This window comes from Rattus norvegicus, chromosome 3 (genome assembly GCF_021556685.1).
Source record: "Rattus norvegicus strain SHRSP/BbbUtx chromosome 3, alternate assembly SHRSP_T2T, whole genome shotgun sequence".
In the NCBI taxonomy this organism is placed as follows: Eukaryota; Metazoa; Chordata; class Mammalia; order Rodentia; family Muridae; genus Rattus; species Rattus norvegicus.
Genome location: NC_141536.1, coordinates 128027096 through 128047419, shown reverse-complemented (window position 1 = coordinate 128047419; position 20324 = coordinate 128027096). Strand labels below are relative to the sequence as shown.

The window sequence follows — 20324 nt, the reverse complement described above, 5'->3', positions numbered from 1 at the left end:
TTAAAATATGTGACTTACCATATTTTTCCTCATCTTTAAATCTGTGGTCCTCACAACCACAGACATTCCCATTTAGAGGAAATGCATGGAAAGTATATCAAAATTTTGCCATGGTACAGAATCTAATTGTGTTAATTGGAAAGCCTACCCCATGGATCCTACGCCTTCATGGTAAGTCCATTCTCTATGAAGGACAGAGTACTTTGTGAACCAGCTTATTTCTGTAGCTTCAGCAGATACAACTTCTGTTTTGAAAGTAAAACATGTATGCTTGCTTTGTAGACTATGACTACATCAGAGCCCAGATCAGCATGCATTGAAATACCAGCATCCATACTGGAGAATGTCACTACTGTAAGCAATTTGGTTCACCCAGGAAAATGTTTTCTACAACAAATACACAATGACATTAAATGAATATACATATCACAAATCTCTCCTCTTCCCAAAGTAGTGAGCCTAAGACTTTTGCTATCTCTCCAACCTTCATTCTGGTATGATAAAGTCCTCTGACCAAAAGCGCTTGAGAAAGAAAGGGTTATTTGACTTATAACTCCAGGTGACTGTCCATCATCGAGGGAAGTTGGAGTAGGAATCATGTATGAATATTACCATGTATGAATAGTGCCTACTGGCTTACTCTCTGGCTTGCTGACATGCCAGTGCTCAGTTTGCCTTCTCATATACTCCAGGTGCACCTAGTTACGGGTGTTGCCACTCATGGAAGGCTGTGTCAATCATTCAAGACACTATTTCACAAGCCAGTCTGATTTAGACAATTCTTCAATTAAGGTTCGCTCACCTAGGTGACTCTAGGTTGTGTCAAGTTTATAATATAAACTAACCAACACACTATCTGAACACCCATATACACATATGCATATGGATTAACAGTAAAGCAAGATTGATTACCTATGAGCAAATGGAATCAAATAAGAGTAAAATTCAGGAATAAATCAAACGTTTGCTTTACTTCCTGCTAGGTATTATTTAAGGATGGTATCAAATGTTCATTCATTGCACCTTTAGGCTTATAAAATTTGACACTGCAAAATATACTATCTTTTACCCTCATAAGAGCAGAAAATGCTAAAACTGAGGTTTTCCCAAAATTATAGTATATGGTTATCAATTACATGTAAGTATACCACATTCAAAACTCCACTTTCAAGAAATGTTAACCCTAATTTTTAGATTTGAAGTGCCATGATAAAACTGGATATGTGTCAAAGTGAGATAGGTGTTTAACCATATGTATAGTTATATATATATTATTTTCTCATATTCCTTCTTAAGAATATTTCTAGACGAATACAGTTTAAGCTGACTGCCTTCCTTGAAGGAAAATGTAATTCTCTTTTTTTCAAATAATAGTTATCAAACCACTAACTATATTGCCTTCTTTTCTTCCCCCAAATTACAATTAACTTCAGGGAACTATAAAACTGGAAACAGCCTAGCTTGCAATGACACACAAAAAAACATTTTTTTATGCTGCTGTATGGTCCCTAGTATCCTACTTGTAAAGAACATGTTGTAAAGCTTTATTATTTCCAATAAAGTCTCAACAGTTTGAATACAGAGGAAACACACATCAATATTTCCCCTCTTAACACATTTACAACACGTGAATAACAGTCACTTGGGCCAGCAGTCTCAATCAAAATGAATGGTCATAAAACATGTCAAACCCATAAAATTACCACTTTATTTTAATGAGATTTAACAATAAATGAAACTTGGAAATCATCTTTGGACATATACTATATAGAAGTTGAAAAGGATGTCACTGTCAATCTGTCAGCTGAACTAGGAAGGCCAGTGTCTCCTGGAGACACTGAAGTTCTCCACACTTCTTTATTCCTGCTTTACTCCATTGTGAGACTATTACTTAAGCCACAAGGAATTATGTGCACAGATGTGCAGCATGCCTGCAACATTTTTTGGGGGAAGGCAGCAAATATCTAAGTTGGCTTGACCAGATATTTGTTGATGCTATTTTCCTGGCTAATTACCAAGCCAGTTAATAGGAGTACAGCATGAACAGTGGAGGAGATCCGGTGAAGTCCAGTTAGCTCCTTCACACATTGGGGTTAGTCTTTCTCACACATTCACTGGCTCATTATATTTTGGAGCATTTCCCTGGCATATGGTGTCACGACCATGAGTGAAGTGCTTGCTTTAAAGAAGAGTGTGCCACGGTGAGTCAAATATTCAACCCAACCTGACAAATACATAAAATAATAACCTCAGATATTGATAAGGATTATGATATCAACTAAACCATGGAAGGAAGATGCAGGGTGATGGGTGAGGATTTAGATAAGAACACCAAAGTGACTTGACTGTAAAACATCTAACCTTTCAGAATTAAAGCTAATCTTGTGGAATTCAGCAGTGCTCTGAATGTTTCAAAAATATTAGCATCCACATAAAGATGGAGTGATTATCAGCTCCATCTCCACGTGGGCAGTGTAGACACAGAGAACTTAAATACCTGCCCAAACTCAATGCCTGAGTCTGAGCCTAGCGTTGAGTTTCCAAGTCCATGTTCATAGCTTTTACAGTCTGCATGTCAATGGGAAAGACATTCGAAAGAGGAACGACATTCACTCAAGGTGAATACCGGTAGATATTTTACCTCTGATAGCCTCCATATAAAATCTGGAAAGAATACTGAACCACAGATGAATAACCTGATGATGTAATTTCTGGGGACAGTCATACTGTATGCATGCCTGTTATCTTGAGAAGCCATTTGACTCATTTCTGCTCAATTTAACTCAGTTCTATGAATATGAGGTACGTGACTGTTTCACAACCCATTCTCTTCCAAAAGGCACACAAAACACGTGCTACATACTACACACTGCTACTCAACACACAGCTTGTTCGTTTAAGGTACGTGATTAAGAAATGGGCCAAACCCTTGGCCTAGCTTTTAATGGAAGAAATTAACTTTGGCTGCTAAGAGTAATTGCAGGAATTCTTTCTAGCCTTAAGATACTTTGAAATTTCTACCCCAAACTCCAGTGTCCCTAAATGTAGAAACTAACTGGAATGGAGAAAGTGTGCTACTATTGACAACAGAGAACTTAAGGAAGTTTAGACATCCATCCCTACCTGATGTAAAATTCTGGCTTTTCTATAACTATAGAGACAGCTGAAAGAATTGTTCCAACTAAGCAGTGTTCTGTGTCCTGCTTATTGTAAGGATTGCATTTCAATATTGTATTTCACAAGCAATGGATATTATCAAGAGGAAGATGAATGAGTAGTATAATTTGAAAACAACAGCCAAGAAATGTACTAGATATATGGAGGGAAGACCCTTTTTTATTAGCCTTTCAAGCAGAGCTACCTTTTCTCTGCTATTCCTTTGAGTTACCTACAAATAGACTGTATGGAGGAATTCCAGAACCTCCTTTACATCAAGCCCGTTCCAAAGCGAAACTCACAATCTCCCAGAGTACTTTCCCAAACAACCACACAAACTGAACTAAATTCCTGACTTCCACATTCACAAAGCATGTGACAGTACAGGAGGGTAGTCAGTGTCAGCAGAGTGGGCAGGAATGATGGAAGATGGCATGGGTGTGCACATGGCATACTAGGTCACATGAAAGACTAATATCATGCCATGAAGACAATCGATAAGCCAGGCAAAGAAAAAAAAAGAGTTTGGCATCATGTGCCATTTTGTAAGAAAGCAGGCCTGAGCAGCTGTAGAGGAAGGGGTTCTAAGCTAACCCTTTGTCACACACAGACCTTCAAATGGATAAGCAGACTCCAGCACAATACAGACACGATTCTACAGAGAACTTTGAAAATACCGTGAAGGCTTTTTCTCCTGGTTTTTTTCCCACTAAGCAGAATAAACACAGAAAGAGAAATAAATCCTTCCTCAAAATGTCACAGGTAGGAAGAGGAAAGCTTCAGAAGGCCTTAGGAAATTATAGGGCTTTCACAAATAGCATATGATTAGAAATGGGGCAAGTGCTGGGTGGTGCTGAAAAGTGAAGGAGCTAATGGGAAACACAGCACCTGGCACAGCAAACAGACAGAGGAGCTCGGCTACAAATGTAAATAGAATCTACCGCTGTCTGCTTTGCCTGTAGCCTCAGCACACGGGAGAAGCTAAACTGATTCCCCTTCCACCTCTGTGCAAATGGGAACAGCAATCCCTGTCAGCGAGCAGCATCTGAGCAAGCAGTACAATGATAAAGCAATAATCAAGGGGTAGTAGGTAAATAGTAATAGCAGAAGTGTGTTTTCACTTGATGCTATCTTTCTAATGCTTTACTGCACGCCGTTTAGCTGTCTCCCTCCCCACCTCCTCTCTCTCTTCCTCTACCCCTCCCTCTCTCCAATGCCCTCAATGGCACTATCAGTTTTTTATCCTTTATGCTACCAATGCCAGAAGTATGGGGAAAGGACGTGCTATGGTTAAGGGACATGACTACATTTCTTAAGTTTGAAGTCATTGATTAAATGTGTTTCATTTTACCTCTTATGTTTGGCCATTCCTAAGCCCGACACAAGCACTAGGAGAGTGTTATATAGACTAGCAACTTGGCTAGTGATCTCCTTATCCTGACTCATATACTTTGTCATGGTTGCTTCAACATGCAGTTCCAAACTTGAGTAACAAACACCATCTCCCAGTTTCAGAGGCTGAGAATTCTGGATGAATTTAGCAGGATGGCTTTGGCTCAGGATGCTTCTTGGTGTTGCTGTCAAACTTGGGGATGCAAACATCTGAAAGTTTGATGGAGGCTGGAGGGTTTAGTGCAAAGGCCACTTGCATGGCTATTGCATGCACGTTTGGCTATGTAACTTCTAGCTCACGCTGTTGCTTCAGCTCTAGCTGCTCACCATATTGATCTTTCCAGAGGTGGCCCGAGATTCACAGCTTATTCCTTCTTTCTTCAACGCTGCCTATGGCATATAACTTGCCATCTTATAAAGAGTGCATTATGGGGTACTGATTTTCAAGAAAAAATGACAGTGTTCTGAGCCCCAGAACATGAGGGTGAATATATTTAGGAAAAATATGAAAGAATCTTTGTAGATAAATATAATTGAGGATCTTGATAACTAGAGATGGGAGATGGCTCAGAGTGAGCCCTAAATCTCATGAAAAGGGACCTTAAGGAAATGACACAAAGGGAGAGAATATAAGATATAAAGAGTAAAACAGAAACTGGAAATGATGTACCTTAACCCAAGAAAAACCTGGATCCACAGAGAGTTGGAAGAAGCCAGCATGGATTTCCTCATAAGACCTGTAGAAGGCACACACCCACATTGTTGTCTTTCCTATCTCTGCTCTGCAGGACAGAATGTTTGTGCTGTTTACAGACACTGAGTGCTATAATTTGTCATGTCAGCCCTAGGTGAACAGCAGTTAGTGATGCAAAGACAGAGAGATCACACATGGAAGCCAACATTACTTTAAACGTAAGCTCAGCAATTCCCCCCACTTTAGACAGATTCTGTTCACTTAAAGGACATTGGTAAGACCCAGATGCTCTCAGGGTGGGGTGGGAGATTATGTTTACACCCCTAGAGAAGAAACGTCAGCAGGTTTGCAGGCCTGTCTAATGTCTGTGGAAATTACTTCTGAAGATGTCTTTCCTCTGAAGGAAAGCTACTGCACATGTCTCAGTTAAGGATAATGAAGAATTTTCATTACGTCATACAAATGACTTCTATGTTTCCTCATATACCAGATAATGCTATAAGATTCTGAGGGACTACTGTGAAAAACATCACCAGGGAAGCTCATGGTTTATCAATGATGTGGAACTTATCAAAATTCCTATCATCAATGAAGCAGCGGGTGTACTGTGCGAGGTGAGAACTTATTTCTCCAAATGTTTGTGGGTTTTATTTTGTTGAGTAGATGGCTACAGTTTCATAAAGTGCTTATAGCACTGCTAACATGATCATAGAGCACATTCTAACAAAAAGGTCACTACACTGTGATGGGATAAACTCCAGGTCATTGCTTGTGTTGCCACTTATAAAATCCTGGGAAAGATTAAGCCATCATCCTGGGCTTCGATTTCCCTAGCTGTGAAAATATGAGGTGATCGATAAGTGGTCACTTAAATGATCATTAAAACTCCTGTGTGATCCTGATTAGTTTCAGCAACACCTTCATTTCTGGTAAAAGCTAGGCTGGAATGATTGTGTGTACTTATCTACATACATACATGCCTGGACATCAGAAAAAGACAAGACAAACCAACTATAAGGAATAAGGACACAAGGAGAATTCCCTAACTACCCTCCTTCTAATTCTGCCATAAGCTGACTTTAATTCAGGGGTAAAGTGTTTTCTTTTATCTTTATTGGCAATGGTTTTTCATTCAACGAAATATCACATCCATAGGGAGGGCTTCCCTGACCGCATAGGAAAGCTGCCTCTTCACCTTTCTACTCTGGTAGTTTGCTCTATCCTCCTGCTAGTTTCCACTGCTCTCTTAAGAGTCCTCAGTTTTGTACAAATATGTTCATTGTCTGCCTCTTTTAGTTTGAACATCAGGTCTAAGTGGCCAGGATTTCTTCGCAATAGTTCTCTACTTTCTAGAAGAGCCCCCAAGGTCAGAGCAAGCACCCAGTAAAAATGTTGAAGAAGCAAACGAAGTATGCCAATTATTTTAAAACTATCAATAAAGTCATATTCTCTGATGTCTTACGTTATTAAGATGCCATTCTTTGTCTATTCCTAACAGACTGGCAAGATAGATGCCGCGACCCAGAGATAATCATGGACAAGGAAACTCATGCTCAGAGGTTAAAGGACATCACAATGTAATTAGAATGCCAAGTTCAGGACTTTATGGATTGACCTTGAAGTTCAGTGTTACACCATGGAATCAAGCATGTTTTCCATGGTACATGGTTGGCTCTGTCAGTGTTTCTAAACCAAGTCATAAAGTGGACAGACATTTAGATTTTAAAATTAGTGATTAATTGCTAAGATAATTAATACATGTACAAATTGTCCCATGTTGCTTGCTTTTTAATCAAGTCATTTATGTTAGTGACAGACCAAAGCACGTCTTAATGTATGGGGAAAATCATTTAACTCAGTGCTTGTTACTTACTTCCGTAAGTGTATTCTGCTATATCTGCACATTAATGGCCATGGCCCCAAGATTAACCTTTCCTGTTTGCTTGTTCCTGACCTCAGACTATCCTAAATTACTCAAAGCCATTCTGATGGCTTTAATTTATGAGAACACCTTCACATATTCATCTTTTAAACCTTGAAAATGATTATCGCCGCACAACTGTGGCTCTCTTTTTAATCTTAGCTGATAATTCTGATTAAACACATCCACAGGCTGATTACCCCCTCTGCGGTTAATGCCAGTGTCACTGCTAACTACTTATTTCACAGCAGGAATTGCCTTCAAGAGCACATTTACATTATTACTTGGAATTGATTTACACTGTTATTTCCTATTGATCATATAGAAAAAAAAGAAGGTTAGCCAGGGTCCTCTGAAGGCCAGCAAATGTGGGAAGTGCAGGCTTTGTTCTACACCGATCTGGTCCAACAGTTACCAAGGTACTGATTGCTTTCAAAATGTAGATAACTTCAAAAGATAGAAATAATAGAACAGATTGGTCACAAAATTGCCTGGTAAGAAAACCTGTATTATTCCACTGTGTCTAAAAAAGGAGAACGTGGGTAAAAGATACACATGTGGCCACACAGGTTAGAGTAATTTGTCTTCTTACACTTTTACTGCTAACACATTTCATCAAGAGGCATGCTCGCGGTCGACAGAACGGTTTATCAGGTAAGAGTTCTTGCTGTTCAAGCCTGATGACTCGAGTTTAATCCATGTTTACTTCATTGTGGAAGGAGAGAACTGACCTTCGAAAGCTAGCCTCTGTCTTCTACAACTACACCAAAGCTACAGCATGCACACATCCATGTTCTCGAGTTCTCTTTTTTTGTTCCCTCGTTAATAATAGTAAAACTTATTAAAGATTTATAAAAAGAAGCATACTGGGTGATGTAATATCGTGCTGATGACAGCAACAGAACTAGCTTTTCAGATTTCGGAACTGTGGAGCTCCACCTTGAGAGTGGCTGTGTTGGTTTCTAACAGTGGCCCTAGTGATGAGAGAGAAAGCGCATAGGCAATTGCTAATTCTCCCAGAAAATACGTGTGAAGAGCCTATTCTTGTGACAGATGCTGTGCATGCCAGACCAATGGGACTGTTGTAACTCTGCCCTCCTTAAACTCTAACTGTTGGGGAGGACTAGCAATGAAGAGCTAAGCAAATATAGGCATTATTACTAACTATGGAAATACTACAAAGGAAAAGAAGATGCTGGAATTCTTTTTCAAGGAAGCCCTAGTCTAGTAACCAAAAGGATGTCTGTGTTACAGAGCCAGGAGGGTGGCAGTGAGATTGCTGCTTGGTATTCTACTCCACTATAGGGCAGTGGCCCTCAAACTTGAGCATTCATTAGAGTTATACAGTTAACTGAGCCGCAGAGCTTCTAACTCAGTTTTTCTGGAGTAAGGCATGACGATTCGCTTTGAAACTGCATTTCAAGACCTTCTAATCTAAATATTTCTCAATTCTGCATCCATTGTGAGGCTCACTAAGGGAATAAAGTACATTCACTGCTTAGTATATAAGGAAATAACTGTGAATATGAAAAAAAAAAACAGGCTCAACTGGAAGTTGAAGTTCTAAGGAAATGAACCAGTAACGGTGTTTATGAAAGACAGTCACATCCTCATCTTCCAGAAGGATGGTGATGATTTTATATTCTTCAAAAGCGGTTTTTTCTCTTTAAGTACCATGCTATTTAATTATGGAATTGGCTTGTGAGAGCCCTCAGGTCTCCATCAAAGGCTGCAGAGTCGCCCTCTTCCCAGCATGCCCACTTCACTGCTTTCACAATCAAGCACCTGCTGGGACAGCTGGGATGGCCGAAATCAGGTCACTTCCGCAGTGGACTAACTCAGAACCACCTTTTGAGTTGCTTACTCCCAATTATAAATTTCCTCAGGCCTGAAGACCCCCTTTCAGCACACTAGCTAGCCCCATGGACGAGGCAGGGGATGGAGGTTTGTGGCCCAAACTCTGGTGTTTTTAACTGACTTTCCCGACAGAGACTTGACTTATTCACTTCTTAGTTCCAGTTCAATACAGAAAAAGTTTTTTCTCATCAAATAGTTTTTTCCAAGATGGGCTAGATACATGAAAGATTTGAAGAGGCTCAGATAATCCTCCTAAAGACACATTTACTTGAGGCACAATATATAAGGAAATAGATAGCAGGTAGGTATTTTTCTGCTTTGTCAACTCTGATCAACTATATATGCTTAATAAAATTAAAAATGTTTTAATAAATTATGCCTTTATAATTTGTTACAAAGTAGGTCATAATAAACCACCAAAGACTAGATAGCACATGATTCAGACATGCCAATCATACCCCTGCAGGAATTAGTCAACTCAGTCACACCAAAGCAGTCATAAACAATATAAGAACAAATCAGCATAGCTGGTTTCTAATAAAACTTTATTTACAAAAGCAGATAGCAGGATTGGATCTCACTGTCAGTGATACTCCACTTAGTTCATGATTCCTGGTTACAATCAAGGCTCTACTCTGGATTTCGCTTGTTACTGGTAACAGCATATTTGATTTCTCTATACCTGAATCTTTCTTTATGTTGGAAATAAATTATCCTTACTTGTCATGTTGCATCTTCATAAAATTTCAAAGAACTGACAACCTTGTATTTCAACATGCTACCATTTCTTGATGAAGAGCACCAGAGAAGTACTAATTACTACCAACAGTACCCTTTAAGCTACTATCATCAGATTATTTCTGCACCTGGGAATAGAATGAGGATACTAATTCATACCACTCATTCAACCAAATTATGTTATAGTATGCCATCGTAGGCATTCCTTGAAATCAATAATGTAACACCAGAAGTTGGATCTGAACATTGCTCTTTGATGCCTTAAAAAAATAAATGAAAGATACAAAAATATTATACACATTGATTTAATATTTTTATATTTATCTTTGATGCTTATTCAACCCTGAAAGAACTTGGGAGTACTCTAAGAAAATATAATAGACATGGGTTATGTTGAAAATCAACTGAATTTTATTTTCACTTCTTCAGGAGAAACTATTAAGAGTAAATTTCTTAGGAGACTTTAGAACTATGCATAAGTTGAAATAGTTTTAAAATGCAATGAAAAATTGACACTAATTCTATTTTTTAGGAATATTAGTACAACTTTTCTTTCATGTTCAAGCATTCATCAATTCAGTATCAGTTTTCCAGTTTTAATCATTCATTTGACAGGTGTTTCTCTAGTGTCTGTAATACTAGAAGGTGCTGGGAAGACTTCTCAGAGAGTAAAGTACTTGCCACACAATCAAGACCTGAGTTTGGGACCAGTTAGCCATAAAAAGAGCCAGTTGTGATGATATGCAATGGTGTAGCACTGGAGGACTGGATCCAGAGGTATCCCTTGAACCTGCTGGTCATCCAGCCTGTCCTGCTCAGTGAACTCTTAACCAATAAGAAATTCTATCTTATAAAACAAGGGAGGTGACTCATATGGACAAGACATGAAGCTGTCTTCTAGGTCTATATATACACAACTATGAAATGTGTATGACAAGCCAACGAAAGCATCATGTAAAGTGTGAACATGCAATACACTGAATGAAAAAAAGGTCACTTGTAGTTGAAGTGATAAGAGTATCATTCCTAACAGAGGTGTTACCTGAGTTGAGTCTGAAAAATAAGTGGGAAAGATCAAAGAGTTAGCTTTTTAGACAATGACAAGCTTACATAGATTCATAGAATCAAGTTGGGAGCAAGTCATACCATTCAAGACATTTTAAGTGGTTTAAGATATGGCAGGACATTGTGGGAAGCCAAATAAAATTAGGTTAGCAGATGTTTAACTGAGTGTAAGGCCCTGAGTTTGGTCCTCAGCTCCAGAGGAAAAAAAAGGCAAAATAACAGATGTTTAACTTTACTTAAGAAAAATAAGGTGTCAAAGGATTGGAGTTTATTTTTATTAATTTTCTCAAGAAATACCTTTCAAGCTTCTTTATGTGTTGGGCATTTTTTAGAACCTGTATGGATATAACAAAACAAAGGAAATAGATCCCAACTCCAAAATCTATACCCTTCCTCTGCTATGGGGAGATATTACCAAAAACAGAAGTAATAATATATTATATTTGAAGTTAACATGCTACAGACAAATATAAACGATGCAGAGGAGCAAAGATAACTGCATCAGCCAAGACAACACCTGAGGATACAGTTAACAAGGGTGTGAAGAACATTGGAGAAGAAGGCATGAGGATGTCTAGCTACTTCTAGACAAGGAGATAGTAGTCTCTAGGACTGAGGATCAGCAACAGAACCTATGAGAACATACAGAAGAAGGCCACAGCAGACAAGAAGGTCTCAGTCATGCACAGCCTTGCTATAACTGAAATAAGGGACATAAACCCACTAGCACCATGCAAAATGAATCGCAAGATAGAAGGTTTGAGAAGAAGGAATTGCAGCTAAAACGCTATAAACCATTTTCCAGAAGAAAAGGTCCTGAACAAAATCATTCATTCGATACTTCATTCTTTCATATTACGGAACCACAAAATTAGGACACTATATAAGAATGACAGCAGTGGATAAACTTTTCTTGGCCACACGTGAACAAAATTCTAGAAGCTTAGACAGTCTAAGAACAGGGGAATCACCAAAAAGCCTCACTGCAACAAAGTGATGACAGGACACCCCCATGGCTGTACAGATGGCCCTCACAGTTCAGTCAGCTCTCTGTGGTTATCCTCTGGAGGCTCTCAAACAGAATTTTATACAGCTTGGAAGAAGATATAGGAGAGTGGATGGAATCTCAAGCGGGCATCTAATGACTCTCCCCACCCTCCTACTATGAAGCACAGTCCACAGGACCAATCTTGAGAGCCTGTTGTAGATTTATCATGACTTCTCTACTTAAAATGGCAATGGCTGTTAGGCATGGAGGACTGAGTTCTACAACAGAGAGATTTAAACCCCCTTCATGTTAAAAAGCTTCTATACAGAGATACACACTGTAATTTGATTACAAATATAAACGCAAGTCTAATCTCACAGAAGGGACCATTCCTTCTGTTGAAATTACATAAGAAGCCCTTGGTCCACTTCCTAAGAAACAGCATTCAGTGCAATTCCAGCCAATATTCTTGCCACCCATGACTTCTTTTGAGAAAAGTGATTGTTAGTTTTGTGTCGAAAGCAACCACTCAAACATTCAGGCAGTGAAGGAAAGGGAAAACAACGAGGGGCTTTTCATTCCAGCCATCATGATAAGGCACCAAACACAGACTACAAGAATAATTAATTCAAATACAACCATTTGTGGATAAATTAATTTAGGAAGCATAGGAAAGCAGAAAGCAGTCCAAAATGACCAATATTTTCTGTAACCCAGACAAAATCATTTTCAAAACAAATTGCTGGTGCATGAAGATATCATCACTCGTGGCTGGATGGTTGGCTTTAGTACCCCTATAATGATGAACCCACTGTCTCAGAGGACAGATAGGAGCTAGTCTCTGCTGTCAAACTGTCACCGAATTATTAAATATGGAGGGGAAAATGACCCAAACAGTATGTAATGAGCTCCCTTTTCATTCTCTCACTACAAAAGCACATCTGTGGATTGTTAATGACTTTAAAATGGAGGAACCAAATTGAAGAGAAAGAAAACTATCTCTCAGGGATAGGGAAAAGGAAAATGAACACACAATGTTTATAAAGGATAATTTAAAATATAAGGCCTTGGGAAAGTACTGGGAAACAGTATAAAGTGCAATACAAGTGTGAGTTATCGTTACTCAATTTCACATTCCTTTTACCGTCTTACTATCGATCATTAATCTTTTAAAGTACACATAATATCAAGACACTCTCATTGATAACGCATGTCTGATTTTTATGAGGTGGCTGCCATGCTGGACTTCTATTTTCTATTCCACGGTATGATTCTTTATTAGAGATGCTTAGTTAAGGATAATGCTGCTGTGATGAAGCACCATGACCAAAAGTAAACTAGGGAAGAGAAGGGCTTATTTTGCTTACAGTTCAATATCACAATTCATAATCAAAGGGAATCAGGGCAGGAACCTGGAAGCAGGAGATGATACAGAGGCCATGGACGAGTGCTGCTAACTGGTTTGTTCCCTGGAGCTTACTCAGCCTGCCTTTTTCTTTTATAACATTCATGACCACCAGTCTAGGAGTCACCCCACCACAATGGGCTGAGTGTTCCAACATGAAGCACTGATTAAGAAAATGCCCAATCAGGCTTGTCTGTAGCCTGATATTATAAAGATAATTTTTTTGTTGAGGTTCCCTCTTCTCAGATGACTTCAGTTTGTGTTGAATTGACATGAAATCATTTCCTTCAGTTGCAATATAAGGACTGGAGTTAGGATCTCAGCTCAGTGGAGTTCCATGCTGAGTCCTGTAGGCTGATTCTCCATTTCCAGTGTCTTGGTCCACAAGATGCACTTGCTTCAAGATACTTCTGCTCAAACCACAAAGCCACATACCATACTTAAGCTCAAACACAGGGTTTGAATATGGCAACTTCTACCACATCCACAGACATCTACATCATCCAAGGTACTGATCCCTGTCCCTTGATGCTTGACACTATGCAAATTCTGAATAACTTCGAAATCAATTGAATGGCCATCAATGGGAATGGAATATCTTGTACACAAACATGTCAAATAGCAAGTAAGTTAAAAAAAGATTCCCACATTTCTTAGATAATATCCTTAAACCATCAATTTTACTCCATCCTGTGTAAAGATTCCAAGCTTATCCGTGTTCATAAAGCCCAGAGTGGAAGAATTTTATGTCTGTTTTCATACAGAGAAAACAGTGAATTTAAAAGACTACCACACGTATTACTTGGTCTTAAAGTAGTTGATCTGCTCATTCTCACAATGGTACAGGTCAGCTGCATCTGACAGGTAGCATCAGGTTAGACAGATTAAAGAATCACATTTGTCAACATGGGCTGTATCATCCCAGAAGGAAATCACCTTTAATACTCAAGACCTTGATTTCTACGGGTCAAAGTGAGAACTCTCAACACCACTGTACACCCCCACCCACACCCCCACCCAAACACACGCTTTTAAAATTTTCCTTTAAAATAAAGTGCTCTATGTCACCATTCACAGATGGCCTTGGGTAGCTCATTTCTATACACCCTATCCGTTCAGAAACCAATGGTATCCCACAAATTATGCTGTACCTTCTGAGTTCACAGTTTTTTCACTAATAAAAGACAAACAAAAGTAGCTTTGCCTTCACATAAAATGTGTTCATAGATCAAGCAGTATCCTAAGAGGCAAGTACAGAGATTAAATTGGAGTCGCAATTTCCAGCCCAATGCACACCTTAATAGTATAGCACAACCCCTCCCTCCATCTCCAGGCTCTGGAAATTATATAATTTTAAAAGGAATACCTTTAATCCCGTCTCTCATCTTTTATTCTATACTACCCTACGCCAGTCAGCTAAACACTAAAGCAACAAGGTCAGTCAATTGCAATGCATTTTTTTCTATTAAAATATAATAGAAAATTTGACCATTCCACATTCGAAGAGCAAATACATTCTCAGACTGACAACTGCATTCCACTCGGTTCTCCTGAGAGCCGAGGGTGACAGATGCCTGGGCTGTAATTGCCAATCAGCCTTTACATGGCAGCTGAAAACACAATACATCACTTTGATCTCCTTTGCTCTAAACACATCCACAATCAAGAAAGCCGAACAAGGAATGAGAAATTGGCATCATTTCCAGAAGCTGTCACTGGTGGTGCTTAAATACTGGAACGTATATTTTCCTCCTATTTCTATTTTTCTGTTTCAGAGACACTGTTAAAGAACTGAACAACTAAAATTTTCTAGACTTAATCATACAAATAAACATGAACCTACACACTACATTTGACTATAAGTATATTTTAATTAAATTCCACTACAGGGATCCTTTTCTAGATATTGTTTTGAAAGAAAAAAAATAAGGCAAGGTTGGTGCTCTGAGATGATTCTGAAACGAAGTTCAGGCATGCTGTACTCACACTTTGCAGGGAGGTCGTAGCCACATGTGATTTTTGCATGTCCGGTCTCACAGCCGTTCAGGTTCCGACACTCGGCTAACAAACAGGGGCCGGCAGCTCTGTGAATACAGCCATCCACTAGGGGAGAGAGATAACAAAGTTAGCCTATGTTTGACCTTTAGGAAGTACGTGTATAAACAAACATGAGGAGAAAAGAACTCAATTTCTTCCTTTCCAAATCATAGCTTCATGTTGGGAAACTCATAGTAAATCAATCTCTCTCTCTCTCTCTCTCTCTCTCTCTCTGTGTGTGTGTGTGTGTGTGTGTGTGTGTGTGTGTGTGTGTGTGTGTGTGGTGTTAACATTCCTGTGGGGTGGAGGAGCCCCTGACAGGTGAAATAACTTCACGAGTGTAGGCACTCCCTGCCAACATCCAATGTTGATGAAAACAGTGTTAGGAAGAAATGCTGTGTCTTCTGAGCTAAGTGTGTCTACTGCTAAGTGTGTTTTCCAACACACCCCCAGTATCAGTGAGGTAATGAAGGCACGCGTGCACTCTTCTCTAAAGGGAGACGGGAAAACAAGACTCCCCAAAACGAACCAAATCTCTACACAACCTGTTGCTCCTCACAGGAACAAAGGCAAACATGATGAGGTTCTTGTAAGGTAAGACCTAGAGAGATGTGTTGTTAGAAGGGCCCTGGAAGACCATGTATCTATCTGGCTTGCTTGTCACAAAGCAAAGCCTGAAGCAGTGGCAACTGTTCTTACTTAGCTAAGGAGACAGCTTTCTGCCTGTAGGCAGTCTGAGCTGGCGCTTCTCCTTGCAAACAGCCACCCTGGCAGGAAGTACCAAGCTGATTCCATTAAAAACCAGCACCTTCTGTGATTGGATCGGAAGTTAACGCTGAAGTAGAGGACTAAAGACTCATGTACACGTGAATTAGGAGCTTGAAAATCTGCCTGCTTAGTCACTTTTGAGTAAGTACCGCTCTATGGACGGAAAGAAAAAAATTCAAGTTTTCGAACCAAGGCAAGGTAAGAGTAATCTAAAATGGGAGAGCAAGTGGTTTCTGTTAGAGATGTGGACACCATTCCCCCACATTCCACACCGTCATGAAGCTGATAAGGACTCTTCTTATTTTTGTTTCATTTCAATACACAGATATTGGACGAACTTTTAGTGCTGAGGGTGCAACCTGTTGACTTCTACTGCCACAAACTGTCACCAAGGCGCCACTCTTAGCTGAACAAGTGTCCAAAGGCATACGCTTATCCAGGCTTACTTGTTTTGCCACTTATACATCTGTGGTGTTTGACAACAGACCTAGCCCTCAAAGACCCTCATATAGACATGAATGTATTCGAGACTACTCTCAACTGTCACCCTTCAAGGACCTGAGGTGATATCCACACTGTGCTCTCTACCAGCTACAAGCTGCTGCGCTAAACTCAACTTTATAAGAAATTGGTATTAGATGTCGTACATACCTGTGCAGGCATTTAAGGACTCTGGTGCACAGGAGACATTCAGTGTGGTGCTTAATACAGTGTTGTGTGCTAGACTGATGGTGTTTAACCTCAATATCCTAACATAGAACTGAGCATATTTACAGATAGCTCGTTATCAGCCTATGAGAAACGTACGGAAAAATATGGAAAGCGAGCGCTGTTCATCCTGCTCTAGGAGGGCAGTCAGCCAGTGGCCTGCCCACTGTGCACATACAAAATACAGTTAATTGCTTACAAGAAAAGATTGGAAATACTTGTTGAAGGATGTTTTTTTTTTTTTATTAACTTGAGTATTTCTTATATACATTTCGAGTGTTATTCCCTTTCCTGGTATCTGGGCAAACATCACCCTCCCCCCTCCCCTTCCTTATGGGTGTTCCCCTCCCAACCCTCCCCCCATTGCCGCCCTCCCCCCAAGAGTCTAGTTCACTGGGGGTTCAGTCTTAGCAGGACCCAGGGCTTCTCCTTCCACTGGTGCTCTTACTAGGATATTCATTGCTACCTATGAGGTCAGAGTCCAGGGTCAGTCCATGTATAGTCTTTAGGTAGTGGCTTAGTCCCTGGAAGCTCTGGTTGCTTAGCATTGTTGTACATATGGGGTCTCGAGCCCCTTCAGGCTCTTCCAGTTCTTTCTCTGATTCCTTCAACGGGGGTCCTATTCTCAGTTCAGTGGTTTGCTGCTGGCATTCGCCTCTGTATTTGCTGTATTCTGGCTGTGTCTCTCAGGAGCGATCTACATCCGGCTCCTGTCGGTCTGCACTTCTTTGCTTCATCCATCTTGTCTAATTGGGTGGCTGTATATGTATGGGCCACATGTAGGGCAGGCTCTGAATGGGTGTTCCTTCAGTCTCTGTTTTAATCTTTGCCTCTCTCTTCCCTGCCAAGGGTATTCTTGTTCCCCTTCTAAAGAAGGAGTGAAGCACTCACATTTTGATCATCCGTCTTGAGTTTCATTTGTTCTAGGTATCTAGGGTAATTCAAGCATTTGGGCTAATAGCCACTTATCAATGAGTGCATACCATGTATGTCTTTCTGTGATTGGGTTAGCTCACTCAGGATGATATTTTCCAGTTCCAACCATTTGCCTACGAATTTCATAAACTCGTTGTTTTTGATAGCTGAGTAATATTCCATTGTGTAGATGTACCACATTTTCTGTATCCATTCCTCTGTTGAAGGGCATCTGGGTTCTTTCCAGCTTCTGGCTATTATAAATAAGGCTGCAATGAACATAGTGGAGGACGTGTCTTTTTTATATGTTGGGGCATCTTTTGGGTATATGCCCAAGAGAGGTATAGCTGGATCCTCAGGCAGTTCAATGTCCAATTTTCTGAGGAACCTCCAGACTGATTTCCAGAATGTTGTACCAGTTTGCAATCCCACCAACAATGGAGGAGTGTTCCTCTTTCTCCACATCCTCGCCAGCATCTGTTGTCCCCTGAGTTTTTGATCATAGCCATTCTCACTGGTGTGAGGTGAAATCTCAGGGTTGTTTTGATTTGCATTTCCCTTATGACTAAAGATGTTGAACATTTCTTTAGGTGTTTCTCAGCCATTTGGCATTCCTCAGCTGTGAATTCTTTGTTTAGCTCTGAACCCCATTTTTAATAGGGTTATTTGTTTCTCTGCGGTCTAACTTCTTGAGTTCTTTGTATATTTTGACTATAAGGCCTCTATCTGTTGTAGGATTGGTAAAGATCTTTTCCCAATCTGTTGGTTGCCGTTTTGTCCTAACCACAGTGTCCTTTGCCTTACAGAAGCTTTGCAGTTTTATGAGATCCCATTTGTCAATTCTTGATCTTAGAGCGTAAGCCATTGGTGTTTTGTTTAGGAAATTTTTTCCAGTGCCCATGTGTTCCAGATGCTTCCCTAGTTTTTCTTCTATTAGTTTGAGTGTATCTGGTTTGATGTGGAGGTCCTTGATCCACTTGGACTTAAGCTTTGTACAGGGTGATAAGCATGGATCGATCTGCATTCTTCTACATGTTGACCTCCAGTTGAACCAGCACCATTTGCTGAAAATGCTATCTTTTTTCCATTTGATGGTTTTGGCTCCTTTGTCAAAAATCAAGTGACCATACGTGTGTGGGTTCATTTCTGGGTCTTCAATTCTATTCCATTGGTCTATCTGTCTGTCTCTGTACCAATACCATGCAGTTTTTATCACTATTGCTCTGTAATACTGCTTGAGTTCAGGGATAGTGATTCCCCCTGAAATCCTTTTATAGTTGAGGATAGCTTTAGCTATCCTGGGTTTTTTGTTATTCCAGATGAATTTGCAAATTGTTCTGTCTAACTCTTTGAAGAATTGGATTGGTATTTTGATGGGGATTGCATTGAATCTGTAGATTGCTTTTGGTAAAAAGGCCATTTTTACTATATTAATCCTGCCAATCCATGAGCATGGGAGATCTTTCCATCTTCTGAGGTCTTCTTCAATTTCCTTCTTCAGTGTCTTGAAGTTCTTATTGTACAGATCTTTTACTTGCTTTGTTAAAGTCACACCGAGGTACTTTATATTATTTGGGTCTATTATGAAGGGTGTCGTTTCCCTAATTTCTTTCTCGGCTTGTTTCTCTTTTGTATAGAGGAAGGCAACTGATTTATTTGAGTTAATTTTATACCCAGCCACTTTGCTGAAGTTGTCTATCAGCTTTAGTAGTTCTCTGGTGGAACGTTTGGGATCACTTAAATATACTATCATATCATCTGCAAATAGTGATATTTTGACTTCTTCTTTTCCGATCTGTATCCCCTTGACCTCCTTTTGTTGTCTGATTGCTCTGGCTAGAACTTCAAGAACTATATTGAATAAGTAGGGAGAGAGTGGGCAGCCTTGTCTAGTCCCTGATTTTAGTGGGATTGCTTCAAGTTTCTCTCCATTTAGTATAATGTTAGCAACTGATTTGCTGTATATGGCTTTTACTATGTTCAGGTATGGGCCTTGAATTCCTATTCTTTCCACGACTTTTATCATGAAGGGGTGTTGAATTTTGTCAAATGATTTCTCAGCGTCTAATGAAATGATCATGTGGTTTTGTTCTTTCAGTTTGTTTATATAATGGATCACGTTGATGCTTTTCCGTATATTAAACCATCCCTGCATGCCTGGGATGAAGCCTACTTGGTCATGGTGGATGATTGTTTTGATGTGCTCTTGGATTCGGTTTGCCAGAATTTTGTTGAGTATTTTTGCGTCGATATTCATAAGGGAAATTGGTCTGAAGTTCTCTTTCTTTGTTGTGTCTTTGTGTGGTTTAGGTATAAGAGTAATTGTGGCTTCATAGAAGGAATTCGGTAGTGATCCATCTGTTTCAATTTTGTGGAATAGTTTGGATAATATTGGTATTAGGTCTTCTATGAAGGTTTGATAGAATTCTGCACTAAACCCGTCTGGACCTGGGCTCTTTTTGGTTGGGAGACCTTTAATGACTGCTTCTATTTCCTTAGGAGTTATGGGGTTGTTTAACTGGTTTATCTGTTCCTGATTTAACTTCGATACCTGGTATCTGTCTAGGAAATTGTCCATTTCCTGAAGATTTTCAAGAATATAGGTTTTTATAGTAAGATCTGATGATTTTTTGAATTTCCTCTGAATCTGTTGTTATGTCTCCCTTTTCATTTCTGATTT

The 20324-nt window shown here is 39.6% G+C and overlaps 1 protein-coding gene across 9 annotated transcripts in view; it reads right to left on the bottom strand.

Annotated features, from left to right (window-relative positions):
• Positions 1-20324, bottom strand: part of Macrod2 (mono-ADP ribosylhydrolase 2) — a 2026216-nt gene that overhangs the window by 1386330 nt on the left and 619562 nt on the right. For all 9 annotated transcript variants that reach the window (NM_001428715.1, NM_001428716.1, NM_001428717.1 and 6 more), the window contains 1 exon segment: positions 15203-15319. In NM_001428715.1, the coding sequence (NP_001415644.1) occupies positions 15203-15319 (117 nt within the window).